At 50.6% G+C, this 12736-nt stretch overlaps 1 protein-coding gene across 5 annotated transcripts in view; it reads left to right on the top strand.

Annotated features, from left to right (window-relative positions):
- The window catches only part of ccdc135 (coiled-coil domain containing 135), a 303907-nt gene that overhangs the window by 137972 nt on the left and 153199 nt on the right, over window positions 1-12736 (top strand). For all 5 annotated transcript variants that reach the window (XM_072486250.1, XM_072486255.1, XM_072486247.1 and 2 more), the window contains one exon: window positions 12052-12210. In XM_072486250.1, coding sequence (XP_072342351.1) covers window positions 12052-12210 — 159 coding nt within the window. The remainder of the gene's footprint in view (window positions 1-12051; window positions 12211-12736) is intronic.

Genomic DNA, 12736 nt, shown 5'->3' on the forward strand with positions numbered 1-12736 from the left:
CGGGAGGGGTCCTCCCCCTCCCCCAGTAGTTTTGCCAGCATCGCGGCAAAATACTCAGTCGGCTTCGGTCCTTCAACTCCTTCGGGCAGCCCCACGACCCTCAAATTCTGTCGCCTGGATCTGTTTTCCAGATCTTCCATTTTTCGTCGCAGATTCTTGTTCGTGTCCATCACCTTCCGCATCTCCTTCCCCATCGAGGCAAGTTGATCACCGTGCTGCAATACCGTCTCCTCCACTTCCTTCAGCGCCTCCCCTTGCTCTCGCACCTCCGCCACTGCGCTCGACACCGCCATCTTCACCGGGGAAACCGCCTCCTCCACCAGCACATTCAAAACCTCCCTAATCTCCTTCCTCACCATCGCCATACATTTCTCAATCTGCGCCAACTGCTTTTGGAATTCCGCAGCCATCACCATAGTTAGTTCTTCAGCCGTAAGCACTGCGGCCTCCCCTGGTGCTCCAGCCTCCATTTTCTTTGTTGACCCCGCGGTGACCTTTCCCCTCTCCAACGGACTTTCAGCCGCTTTTTTCCTGGCCGTTTCTTTGGTGTTTTTCGACATCCTTCTTCTCCTTGCGCTATCTCCCGACTTTTACTGCCGTAGCTGGCCCTAGGACCGGGCGTTACTCCCCGAAAATGCCGTTCACGAACGGGAGCCCTCCAATGTGCGGCTGCCTCCCGCCCGCCGTCACCGGAAGTCCCACCTTCCCCACATTTGCCGCTCAGTAATAATGCACAGGCTTGGGAGTGCCTACCCCACCCTTTCTGCCTCTGCCTCTGCAGCAGAGTCCTCTTCACCCTCGGAACTTTCCCTGCCCAAATAAACTCCAAGATCAGTGCCTCCACCCTCTGGAAGAAGGCCCGAGGGAGAAAGATCGGGAGGGCCTGAAAAATAAACAGGAGCCTTGGCAGTACATTCATCCTTACCGCCTGCACCCTCCCTGCCAAGTCAAGTGTAAAGTGCCCCACATCTTAAAATCCTCCTTAAGCTCCTCCACTAATGCTGTCAAACTCCACCTGTGCATTGTGGCCCACTCCCACATCACCTGAATCCCCAAATACCTAAACCTCTCCCTAGCGACCTTAAACGGTAGTGCCCTTAAATTGGCCCCCGCCCCACTGCATTCACCGGAAGTACCTCGCTCTTCCCAACGTTCAGTTTATACCTGGAAAAGGCCCCAAACCTCTCCAACAGGCCTATGATCCTATCCATACTCTCCAGCAGGTCTGACACAAACAACAACAGGTCTTCTGCATTCAATGAGCTTGTGCTCACTGCTCCCTCACAATCCCTCGCCACTCAGCTGAACCCCCGAAGGGCCATTGCCAAGGGTTCTTATCGCCAGCACGAATAACCATGGCGACAGAGAGCACCCCTGTGCAACCCAAAACACACTGAACTCATCTCGTTTGTATGCATGCTCGCCACCGGGGATGTATACAAAACACGCAGCCACGCCAAAAACTTCGGCCCAAACCCAAACCTTCCCAGAATTTTGAACAAGTACCTCCACTCTACCCAATCAAAGGCCTTCTGTGCATCCATACAGAGAAAACCTTCAGTGCCCGCCCTCCTGTCAGAGTGATAACTACATTTAACAGCCTCCTGATGTTGTTGGGGACCTGCCTACCCTTCACAAAACCTGTTTGATCCTCAGAGATCACCACAGGCACACACCCCTCCATCTACACGGCAACACGTTTGTCAGTATTTTCACGTCCGTATTTAACAACGAGATGGGCCTGTATGATCCACACTCCTGCATATCCGTCCCCTTCTTCAGGATCAGTGCAATTGATGTCTGTGACTGCGTTGATGTCAACCCCCCCCTCTCCACTGCCTCACTAAACATCCCCAGTATGTGGGGGAGCCACTTTTGTTGCAAACAGCTTATAAAATTTCACATGAAAGCAGTCCGGCCCAGGGGCCTTCCCCGGATGCATCTCCCTGATACTATCTATCATCTCCCTCAGCCCCGGTGGATCCTCCAATGCCTGCCTCTTCTCTTCCTCCAACTGTGGGAACTCCAATCCGTTCAGGAATCAGCCCATATCCTCCTCTTCTCCACCCGGCTTGGCCTTATACAACTTCTCGTAATACCCTCTGAACACCTCATTTATCCTTCCCGGCTCCGACACCACCTCCCCAATCTCTGCCGGCACCATTAAACTTCTCTAGACACCGCCTGCGGCCGCAACTGGTGGGCCAACATCCAGCTCTCGCCTTCTCTCCATATTCATACTGTACCCCCTCACCTTCTGCTACCCCACCGCTTTGCCTGTCATCAACCTATCAAACTGCCCCTGGAACCTCTTCCTCTTTGTGAACAACTCCTTCGTGGCCCCCCCGAGTATTTCCTATCTACCTCAATTATCTCGTCCAGCAGCTGCTTGTGCTCCTCCGTCCTCCTTCTATCCATGTGAGCCTTAAGCAAAATAATTTTCCCTCAAACCACTGCCTTCAACGCTTCCCAAAACATGGCCGCTGATATCTCACTGTTTTAACTAAGCTCCACACAATTCTTAATCGTCAGTCTCACCTTTTCACAAAACGCCTTATCCGCCAAAAGATCCGAATCCAACCTCCACCCTGGCCTCTGCACCTGCCCCGAACTGAGTCTAACCTCCAGCCAATGCAGCGCATGGTCCGAAATCACAATCCCTGCATACTCCACCCCCACCACCCCCGTCAGCACCGCAAAGAAATCAGTTGTAGAATATACCTTGTACACGTGTGAGAAGAAGGAGTACTCCCTCCCTCCTGGGTTCCTGAACCTCCATGGATCCACCATCCCTATACATTCCATAAACCCTCCCAGATCCTTCGCCTTCCTCGACCTTCCATCGATTTGGGACTCAATCTGTCCACCTTTGGCTCCATTGCACAGTTAATATCTGCGCCCATAATCAGTTGGTACATATCGAAGTCCGCAATCGCTCCCATTAGCTACTTTACAAACCCCGTATTGTCCCAGTTTGGCGCCTATACGTTGACTGACACCACTGTCCCCTCCAGCACCCCACGGACTATCACATACCTTCTCCCCAGCACTTCCCCACTCTGGGCTTCTGTGTCAAGGACCTGTGGGCCCTGTCCGCCTCTGAGGCCTTCTCCAATACCTTCTCTTCCACCAACCCTGAAACGTACTTTGTGGCACTCGTTCCTTCAACACCCTCTGCAGACCCACAATCCGCAAGTTCTGCCGTCTGGACTCCTGCTCCTCCACTTTAATCCGCAATGACTTGCATAGAACCCCCAGGATCCCCACCTCCACCTAGCAATACAATTGCTCTGGTTGGACACCACCTTCTTCACCTCACTTATCGTTGCCCCTTGCACCTCGAAGCACTTCTCCACCCGATCCAACGACCCTTGCAGAGGTGCCACTGCTCCCTCAATCGCCTTCGACCATTCACTGTCCATCTCTTTCCTCCTTGATGAAGCTCATCAATTGTTCCATTTGAGGCTTTCCCACTGATGGCGACCCTTCCCGAGGACAAGCAAAAAAGGGCCATCGAGAATTGCATTTAATCTAATATCAAGCATCTTCCAAAGCTTTAATTTAAAAGGGCAATTCATGGCAGGAGAACTCAAGCCTTGGTTTGCTCCTCTTGCTTCAGTGGGAGGCCGGGAGCATTTCCAGAGGCCAGGGCCAGCATGTGTGCAAGAAGTGTCTCCAGCTACAGTTCCTGGAAGCCCAAGTTTCGGAGCTGGAGCGACGGCTGGGGACACTGTAGAACATCCATGAGGCGGAGAGTGTCATGGTCAGAGAGGTGGTCACACTGCAGGCTCAGACTCCACAGGCAGGAAGGGACTGGGTAACCACCAAGCAGAGCAACACAGCTAGGCAGGCAATGCAGGAATCTCCTGTAGCCATTCCCCTGGAAAACAGATATACCGTTTTGGATACTGTTGAGGAGAATGACCTCTCAGGGGAAAACAGCAAAAGCCAAATTTGTTGCATCACAGTTTGTTCTTCTGCAGAGGGGAGGAGTAAAAAGAGTGGGAATGCAATAATTAGAGGGGATTTGATTGTAAAGGGAACAGATAGGCATATCTGTGGCTGCAAACGAGACTCCAGGGTGGTATGTTGCCTCCCTTGTGTGAGGGTCAAAGGTGTCTCTGAGCGGTTACAGGACATTCAGGAGGGGGAGGGTGAACAGCCAGTGATTGTGGTACACATTGGTATCAACGACATATGTAAAAAAGGGGATGAGGTCCTGAAAGCAGAAAAGAAAGGAGTTTGGAAGAAAGTTGAGAAGTCGGACCTCAAAGGTAGTGATCTCAGGATTACTATCAGGGCCACGTGCTTGACAGAGTAAACATAGTTGGATATATCGGATGAATACGTGGCTGAAGAGATGGCATGGCGTGAGGAGGAGGGTTTCAGATTCCTGGGGCATTGGGAACGGTTCTGGGGAGGTGAGACCTGTACAAACTTGAAGGGTTACACCTGGTCAGGACCGGGACTAATGTCCTGGGGGAAGGGGATACTTGCTAGACCGGTTGGGGAAAGTTTAAATTAATGTGGCAGGGGAATGGGAACCTATTGAAGGATTCAGAGTAGGGGTAATCAAGAACTACAGAAAAACACAGCAAGGAGAATAAGAAAAGTGATAGGCAGAGAAATCCAGGGCCTGTATCAGATAATGACATTGTAAAAAATAGTAGGGATGGGACAAGGAATGTTAAAAGAACAAGTCTTAAGGTTTTGTACCTGAACGCATGGAGCATTCAAAACAAAATGGATGAATTCATTGCGCAGATAGATGTAAAGGGGTATGACATAGTTGGGGGTACAGAGCTATGGCTCCAAGGTGACCAAGGATGGGAACTAAACATTGAGGGCTATTCAGTTTTTAGGAAGGACAGACAGAAGGGAAAAAGTTGTGGATTTGCATTGTTGATTAAAGAAGATATTGATACAATATTGAGGAAAGATATCAGTACAGATGATGAGGAATCTGTCTGGGTCGAGTTAAGAAACATCAAGGGGCAAAAAACATTCATAGTGGTGGTATACAGACCACCAAACTGCAATGGTAATGTTGAAAATAGCATTAGACAGGAAATCAGAGATGCATGTGATAAAGGAACAGCTGTGATTATGGGTGACTTTAATCTGCATATAGATTGGTGACTCAAATTAGTAACAGTACAATAGAGGAGGAATTTCTGGAGTGTATATGGGATGGTTTTCTGGACCAGTATGTTGAGGAACCAACAAGGAATCAGACCATCTTGGACTGGGTGTTGTGCAATGAGAAAGGATTAGTTGGCAATCTACTTGTGAGAGAACCCTTGGGGACGAGTGACCATAATATGGTAGAATTCTTTATCAAGGTGAATAATGAGATAGTTGATTCTGAGACCAGGGTCCTGAACCTCAATAATGGTAACTATGATGGTATGAGGCATGAGCTGGCAATGACGGACTGGGAAACATTACTGAAAGGAAGGACAGTAGACAGGCAATGGCAGGCATTCAAGGAACGAATAGGTGAACTCCAAAAGTTGTTTATTCCTATTTGGCACAAGAGTAGAAAGGGAACTGCGGCCAAACCATGGCTGACGAGGAAAATTAGATTCAGAGAAGAGGCATAGAAATTAGCAAGAAAAAGCAATAGACCTGAGGATTGGGAACAGTTAAAATTCAGCAAAGTCAGACCAAGGGATTGATTAAGAAGGGGAAAATACAATATGAAAGCAAGCTAGCAGAGAAAATAAAAACTGATTGTAAAAGTTTCTATAGGTATGTAAAGAGAAAAAGATTGATAGAAATGAATGTATAGGGCGTCATGTGGTGCAGTGGTTAGCACTGGGACTGCAGTGCTGAGGACCTGGGTTTGAATCCCAGCCCTGGGTCACTGTCCGTGTGGAGTTTGCAAATTCTCCCCATGTCTGCGTGGGTTTCACCCCCACAACCCAAACATGTGCAGGTTACGTGGATTGGCCACGCTAAATTGCCCCTTAATTGGGAAAAAAATAATTGTGTACTCTAAATTAAAAAAAAAATAGAAATGAATGTAGGCCCCTTGCAGTCGGAAACAGGGGAATTCATAACAGGGAAGAAAGAAATGGCTGAGGAACTAAATTCATACTTCGCTTCTGTCTTCACAAAGGAAGACATGAATAATGTACTGGAAGTTCTGAGAAACACAAGTTTAATGAGGAGTTGAAGGAAATTAGTATTAGCAGAGAAATGGTTTTAGGGAAATTAATGGGATTGAAGGCAGACAAATCTCCAGGGCCTGATGATCTTCATCCCAGAGTACTTAAGAAAGTGGCCCTAGAAATAGTAGATCCATTGGTGGTCATTTTCCAAAATTCTTTGTACTCTGGAATGGTTCCTACAGATTGGAGAGTAGCTAATATAACCCCGCTATTCAAAAAGGGAGATAGAGAGAAAATGGGGAATTATGGACCAGTGAGTCTAACGTCGGTAGTGGGGAAGTTGCTAGAGTCCATTATCAAGGATTTCATAGCACAGCATTTGGAAAGCAGCGGTGTAATTAGACAAAGTCAGTATGGATTTATGAAAGGAAATTCATGCTTGACGAATCTACTGGAATTCTTTGAAGATGTAACTAGTAGAGTTGACCAGGGAGAACCGGTGGATGAGGTTGATTTAGATTTTCAGAAGGCTTTCGACAAGGTCTCACATTGCAGATTAATATGTAAAGTTAATGTGCATGGTGGGATTACAGGCAGTGTTTTGAGATGGATAGAAACCTGGTTATTAGACAGGATGCAAAAAGTTGGAATAAATGGATCTTTTTGTGATTGGCAGGCAGTGAGCAGTGGGATACCGCAGGGATTTGTGCTAGGACCCCAACATTTATATATTAATGATTTGGATGACGGAATTAAATGTATTATTTCCAAATTTGCAGATGATACAAAGTTGGGTGGGAGGGTGAGCTGTGAGGAAGATGTAGAGATGTTTCAGTGGGATTTGGACAGTCTGAGTGAGTGGGCACATGCATGGCAGACGCAGTCTAATGTGGATATAATGTGAGGTTATTTACGTCGGCAGCAAAAACAGGAAGGCAGATTATTATTTGAATGGGTGTAAATTGAGAGAAGTGGATACTCAGCGAAACCTTGGTGTCCTCGTGCATCAATCACTGAAAGTAAGCACACAGACGAAGCAGACAGTAAAGAAGACAAATGGTATGCTGGCCTTCATAGTGAGAGGATTTGAGTATAGGAATAGGGATGTTTTACTGCAATTGTATTGGACACTGGTGAGGCCACACCTGGAATATTGTGTGCAGTTTTGTGTCCTCATCTGAGGAAGGATGTTCTTGCTATGGAACAAGTGCAGCAAAGGTTTATCACGCTGATTCCTGGGATGGCGGGGTGCCATATGAGGAGAGACTAAGTCGGTTAGGATTATATTCATTGGAGTTTAGAAGAGTGAGAGGGGATCTCATAGAAACTTACAAAATTCTAACAGGATTAGACAAGGTAGATTTCGAAGGAAACTGTTCCCGATGGTGGGGGAGTCCAAAACTAGGGTTCATAGTTTGAGGATGAGACGTAAACCTTTTAGGACTGAGGTGAGGAGACATTTATTCACCCAGAGTGGTGAATCTGTGGAATTCAATCCCACAGATGGGCAACAACAGGGCCAGGGTTGCGGTGGGCAGAGTGCCAGGGGGAATGGTCGGGGATGGAGATGGGGGAGGGAGGGGGACATGCAGAGGCTGGGTCTGCAGTGCAGGCTGGGGCCACCGTGTCGCCCCGTGGACCTGGCTGAGCACAGGGGTATGCATCATGCTAACATGCCTTCATCCTAGTCGCCGGAGCCCAGGGGGATGCACTGAAGATGTACGAGCAACAGAGCGTGTCCCAGAGGAATAGGAGGCAGCCGGTGAGGATGGAGAACTGGCTGCCCAACAGGCCGAGGAGGAGGTGGGAAGGAGGTGCCACATGAGGCCTCTTGTGCTGGCAGCACCTGTCATTCGTGGACCTGCCGGACTGGGCATGCCGTAGAAGACTCTGGCTGAGTATGGGGACAGTGCGACATATCTGCCAGATGATGGTGCACCTGGCACCGCTGGAGTATTGAGGAGGACACCCGCTCCCAGTCGCCATCAAGGTGACGGTCACCCTGACCATTTATGCCACGGGGTCATTCCAGGCGCCTAGTGGGGAGGGGAACTGTCCGAAATCTCAGTCCTCGGCACAGGCGCATCTATGGCGTCACGGAGGCCCTATATGCCCAGTTGGCACAATACATCAAATTTAATGTGGACCGAACCCACCGGGATGCCTGGGCAGCAGGGTTCGCTATCATCGCCAAGATGCCTCGCGTCCAGGGGATGATCGACGGGTTGCATGTCGCCCACAAGCACGCCGCCGCCCCCCCCCCCCCCCCCCCCCCCCCCCCCCCAATGCAGTTCAGGTGCGTGGACCGCTCTGGAGGGGCCATCCAGTATAGCGCTAAGGGAGTCTCCCACATCGTTGGGGCCTGCTGCGTCCTCCACAACAATGCGCAGCAGAGGAACAAAGTACTGGAGAAGGAGGATGAATGCCAGGCCTCATCCGATCAGGAGGATGCGGTCGAGGGCAAGGATGGGCAGGACAAGGGGCCACGGCAGGCACGGGAGGCTGCACAACATATACGTCTGGGCTGATGCGCACGGGATACTTTAATTACCTCAAGGTTCATCGACTAGACTGCTTGTCCATTGCATTGCCCCTGGATGAACCTGGGTGCTGCTCGAGTGTCCCAGGTGGCATGGTGCCGCCCTGTCCACCCGCTCCCACCTGATGCGCCGGGGGGGGAGGTGTCCGAGGCGCTGTGGTGTTCGGCACCTCCCCTCTGACATGGGCCCCATCACCTCCTCCTCCCTCGGGGTGCCCGATTGCCCTGGGCTACTCCATGTGACTGGAGTGCGAGCGAGCTATTCTCGGAGGTTTCCCGCCACCTGGCATGGCCAGTCCTGGAGCCCCGTGCCTGCCCCGACCATGGAGCACAGGGAGTGGACCACCTCCCTCTGGTGCTGCGCCACATCACGCTTTGATTGTGCCTCCAGCTTCTGGCTCTGTGCCACATCAGCCAGTGACTGCGCCACCTCCCTCTGGGTCTGTGTCCAGCGCCCGGTAAATGCCGCTGACCCCCTCAGCCATGGCCTGCTGTGACTGGGCCAAGCTCTGGAGCACTGGGGCAATGTCCAGGTGGCCCTGGTACATGGCTGCCTGTTATAGGGCAGCTCTGTCCTGGGCCACTGGACGCACAGAATGCCCAGGCCTTAGACATCCTGACCCATGGCCGCAAGCTTCACACCCGAGGCCTCCACCGCGGACGCCACCCATGTGGTGTTGGCCTGGGTGGCACGCATGCTCCTGCAGGTGGTTCGACTTCTCCAACTGCACCTGATGGTTTCCAACACCCCCTCATGTTCCTGGCTCTGCAACTCCATCTCCCCTATAGTCAAGCCCTTTCCAGAAGCCTGAAACCCGTCCGGGTGGCAGACAGTCCCTGCCCCCCTCCCCCCCCCGGCAGGGAACTGGGTGGCCCACCTATCTTCCACAGCATCCAGCAGGGTCTCCAGCTCGGGGAATAGGGTGGCCCACCAGTCTTCCACGGCATCCAGCATGGTCTCCAGCTCGGCCAACATTGTCAGCGACTGTGAATGAGTAAATAATAGAAGTCCTATTATTTGTGTGGCCAAATGCACTCACCAGCATGATACTCCGCCATATAGATGTAGGAAATGCTGGACTTACTTCCTTGATGTATGTTAACATCAGCTGCAGGGAAGTTTGGCATGCTTCAGAGACTTGTTCGCTATCTGAAAATCTTTGCTGGAAATAGCGCCGGTGTGGACACAGGGAATGTAAGAATTTCAGATATATTGTGTTATAGGTATTTTGTGCAGTCAGGGTTAACAGCCTGGGTTATAGAGTGTGTGTGACTGCTGCATTCATGTTTTCAAAGACTCCTGGCTGAAACGGTTTTGGGAGCCAGGGATATGATCAAGGTGTTGTGAAAAGCTTGGGCCAATGGAGTTTTGTTTGGATTAAGTAGAGGGGGGTGGGGGGGGGGGGTCCCTGTGGAGTTAATTAGATTTCAGCTTGGTAAGATGCTGTAGTTAGTTACTAAGTGGAGCTAAGGTATTAGGCATTTTGCAGAAAAGCAGGTCAGTTGAGAGTTCAATGAAGAACTGAGCAGAAGTCAAGCATCTCAGTTCAGCTAAAAGATATGTCTGTAGCTAGATTCTGAGTTTCATTACAAGCAGTTCAGAAGTGTGTATGAGCAGAAACAAGCTGGAGCAGCTGCTGAAGGAATACAGCCACAGTTTCTGCATGGTTCTGACAGGATTCAGGGGCGGGATTCTCCACGAACCAGCGGGGCGGGCCACTCCGGCGCCGAGGAGTGGCGTGAACCACTCCGGCGTCAGGCCGCCCCGAAGGTGCGGAATCCTCCGCACCTTCAGGGGCTAGGCCAGCGCCGGAGTGTTTGGCACGGCGCCAGCCGGTGCGGAAGGGCTTGGCGCCATGCCAACTGCCGCCGAAGGGCCTCCGCCGGCCAGTGCGAGTTGGCGCATGCGTGGGAGCGGCAGCATGTGCTGGCGTCATCCCACTGCATGCGCAGGGGGGGTTCTGCTCCGCACTGGCCATGGTGGAGGTTGACAGCGGCCGGCGCAGAGGGAAAGTGACCCCACGGCACAGGCCCGCCCGCGGATCGGTGGGCCCCGATCGCGGGCCAGGCCACCGTGGGGGCAGCCCCCGGGGCCAGATCCCCCTGCGCCCCCCCCTGAGGACTCTGCAGGCCAGGTGGAGCCAGGTCCCGCCGGTAAGGACCTGTTGTGATTTACGCCGGCGGGACAGGCCGAAAACGAGCAGCCACTCGGCCCATCGGGGGCCAGAGAATTGCCGGGGGGGCCGCTGCCAGCAGCCGCCGACCGGCGTGCCGCGATTCCCGCCCCTGCCAAAACCCCGGCGCTGGAGAATTTGGCAGCTGGCGGGGGCGCGATTCACGCCGCCCCCCCGGCGATTCTCCGACCCGGCGGGGGATCGGAGAATCCCGCCCCAGGTCTTTTCATTAAAGCAATGTTGAAGGAACTCTTTGTCTCAAAGTACAGTATCTAAACATCTTGGTAAAGCAGGTATTCCTGAGTGCTAAAAGGTATTTAACAGTGGATTAAGAGCTGAGATTTTTTTGTTGTTTGAGTGGGAATAGAGATAGCTGTTCGGGGTTACTGTATTCGCTGTATTAATTAGCATTGTTCAAGGGGTTATGGTAAGCTCTTTTCTGGTGTGATGTTAAAGATATTTTAACACTGTGCTAGTAATAAAAAAAATTCTAATATACCATATCCTTATTTCTCTGTGAAATCACTCCTGGAGTGAGGTATCCTTTCCTCATAGTCTTACAAAATTAAAATATAATATTGGCGTTTCTGTCCAGTATTCTAGCCACTGTTGAGGTCTGCTCCAGGACTGTAATTCAATAACAGGGCTGGATTCACCGGTGATGCCTCATGTTGTATACATCTTGCCGATACGCTGGGTTCACAGTTGAATGAGAGACTGGAGCACTATGTACATCCATGAACCAAAAGCCAACATGAAACAGTAGAAGAGGAGACGTAGTCACTGACAAAATCATTAAATATATTTTACAGGCAGCATTTTATAATTGGGCAGCACGGTAGCATGGTGGTTAGCACAATTGCTTCACAGCTCCAGGGTCCCAAGTTCGATTCCCACTTGGGTCACTGTCTGTGCGGAGTCTGCACGTTCTCCCCGTGTGTGCGTGGGTTTCCTCCGGGTGCTCTGGTTTCCTCCCACAGTCCAAAGATGTGTAGGTTAGGTGGGTTGGCCATGCTAAATTGCCCTTAGTGTCCAAAATTGCCCTTAGTGTTGGGTGGGGTTACTGGGTTACGGGGATAAGGTGGAGGTGTGCGGCTGGGTAGGATGCTCTTTCAGAGAGCCGGTGCAGACTCGATGGGCTGAATGGCCTCCTTCTGCACTGTAAATTCTATGATTAAATAATTGACACTTTTGTTTGAACATACTTTTAAATTTTTTTTGAAAGAGTAAAAAAGATGAAGAGAAACAAGTTGTAAGGAGGTACGCAGTGAAACCAGTTCGAGAGTTGAAGAGCAAATTTGAAATGAGCCAAGAAGCTCAGAGGGTGGCAGAGAAGAAAGAGCAGGAGGAAAATTGGCAGAAAGAACTGGAGCGTTTGGCAGATGTAAGTCCCATCAATCAATTTGTGTGTGTGTGTGTAAAGACTACCCAGACCAGAGATATCACTGTTAGAACATAAGAAATAGGAGCAGGAATGGACCAGACGGCTTGCTGAGTCTGCTCCCCCATTCAATACAACTATGATTGAATCTTTGGCTTCAATTTCACTGTCCTGCCCTCTCCCACATCCATTGATACCCTCAAAGTCCAAATATCTTTCTATGTTAGCCTTAAATATATTCAACAGTGGAGCATCCACAACCTTCCGGAATAGAATTCCAAAGATTCAAGATTTTTAAAATGAAAAAAAAAACTTCATCTCAGTCTTCAGTAATTCTCCCCTTATCCTGAGATTGTGCTCTTGTATTCTAGATTCTCAGCCAGGGTAAACAGCCTCTCAGTATCTACCCTGTCAAGCCCCTTCAGAATTTTATTTGGTTAGAGGGTTCCCCATAGTGCGTTGAGGCTGGGGAACTGTTCGGGGTTGCTTCTGGGGCTCCAGCGATTGGGACGCCATTCCTCTCACTACT

The sequence above is a fragment of the Scyliorhinus torazame genome, chromosome 2, assembly GCF_047496885.1.
Source record: "Scyliorhinus torazame isolate Kashiwa2021f chromosome 2, sScyTor2.1, whole genome shotgun sequence".
NCBI classification, from domain to species: Eukaryota; Metazoa; Chordata; class Chondrichthyes; order Carcharhiniformes; family Scyliorhinidae; genus Scyliorhinus; species Scyliorhinus torazame.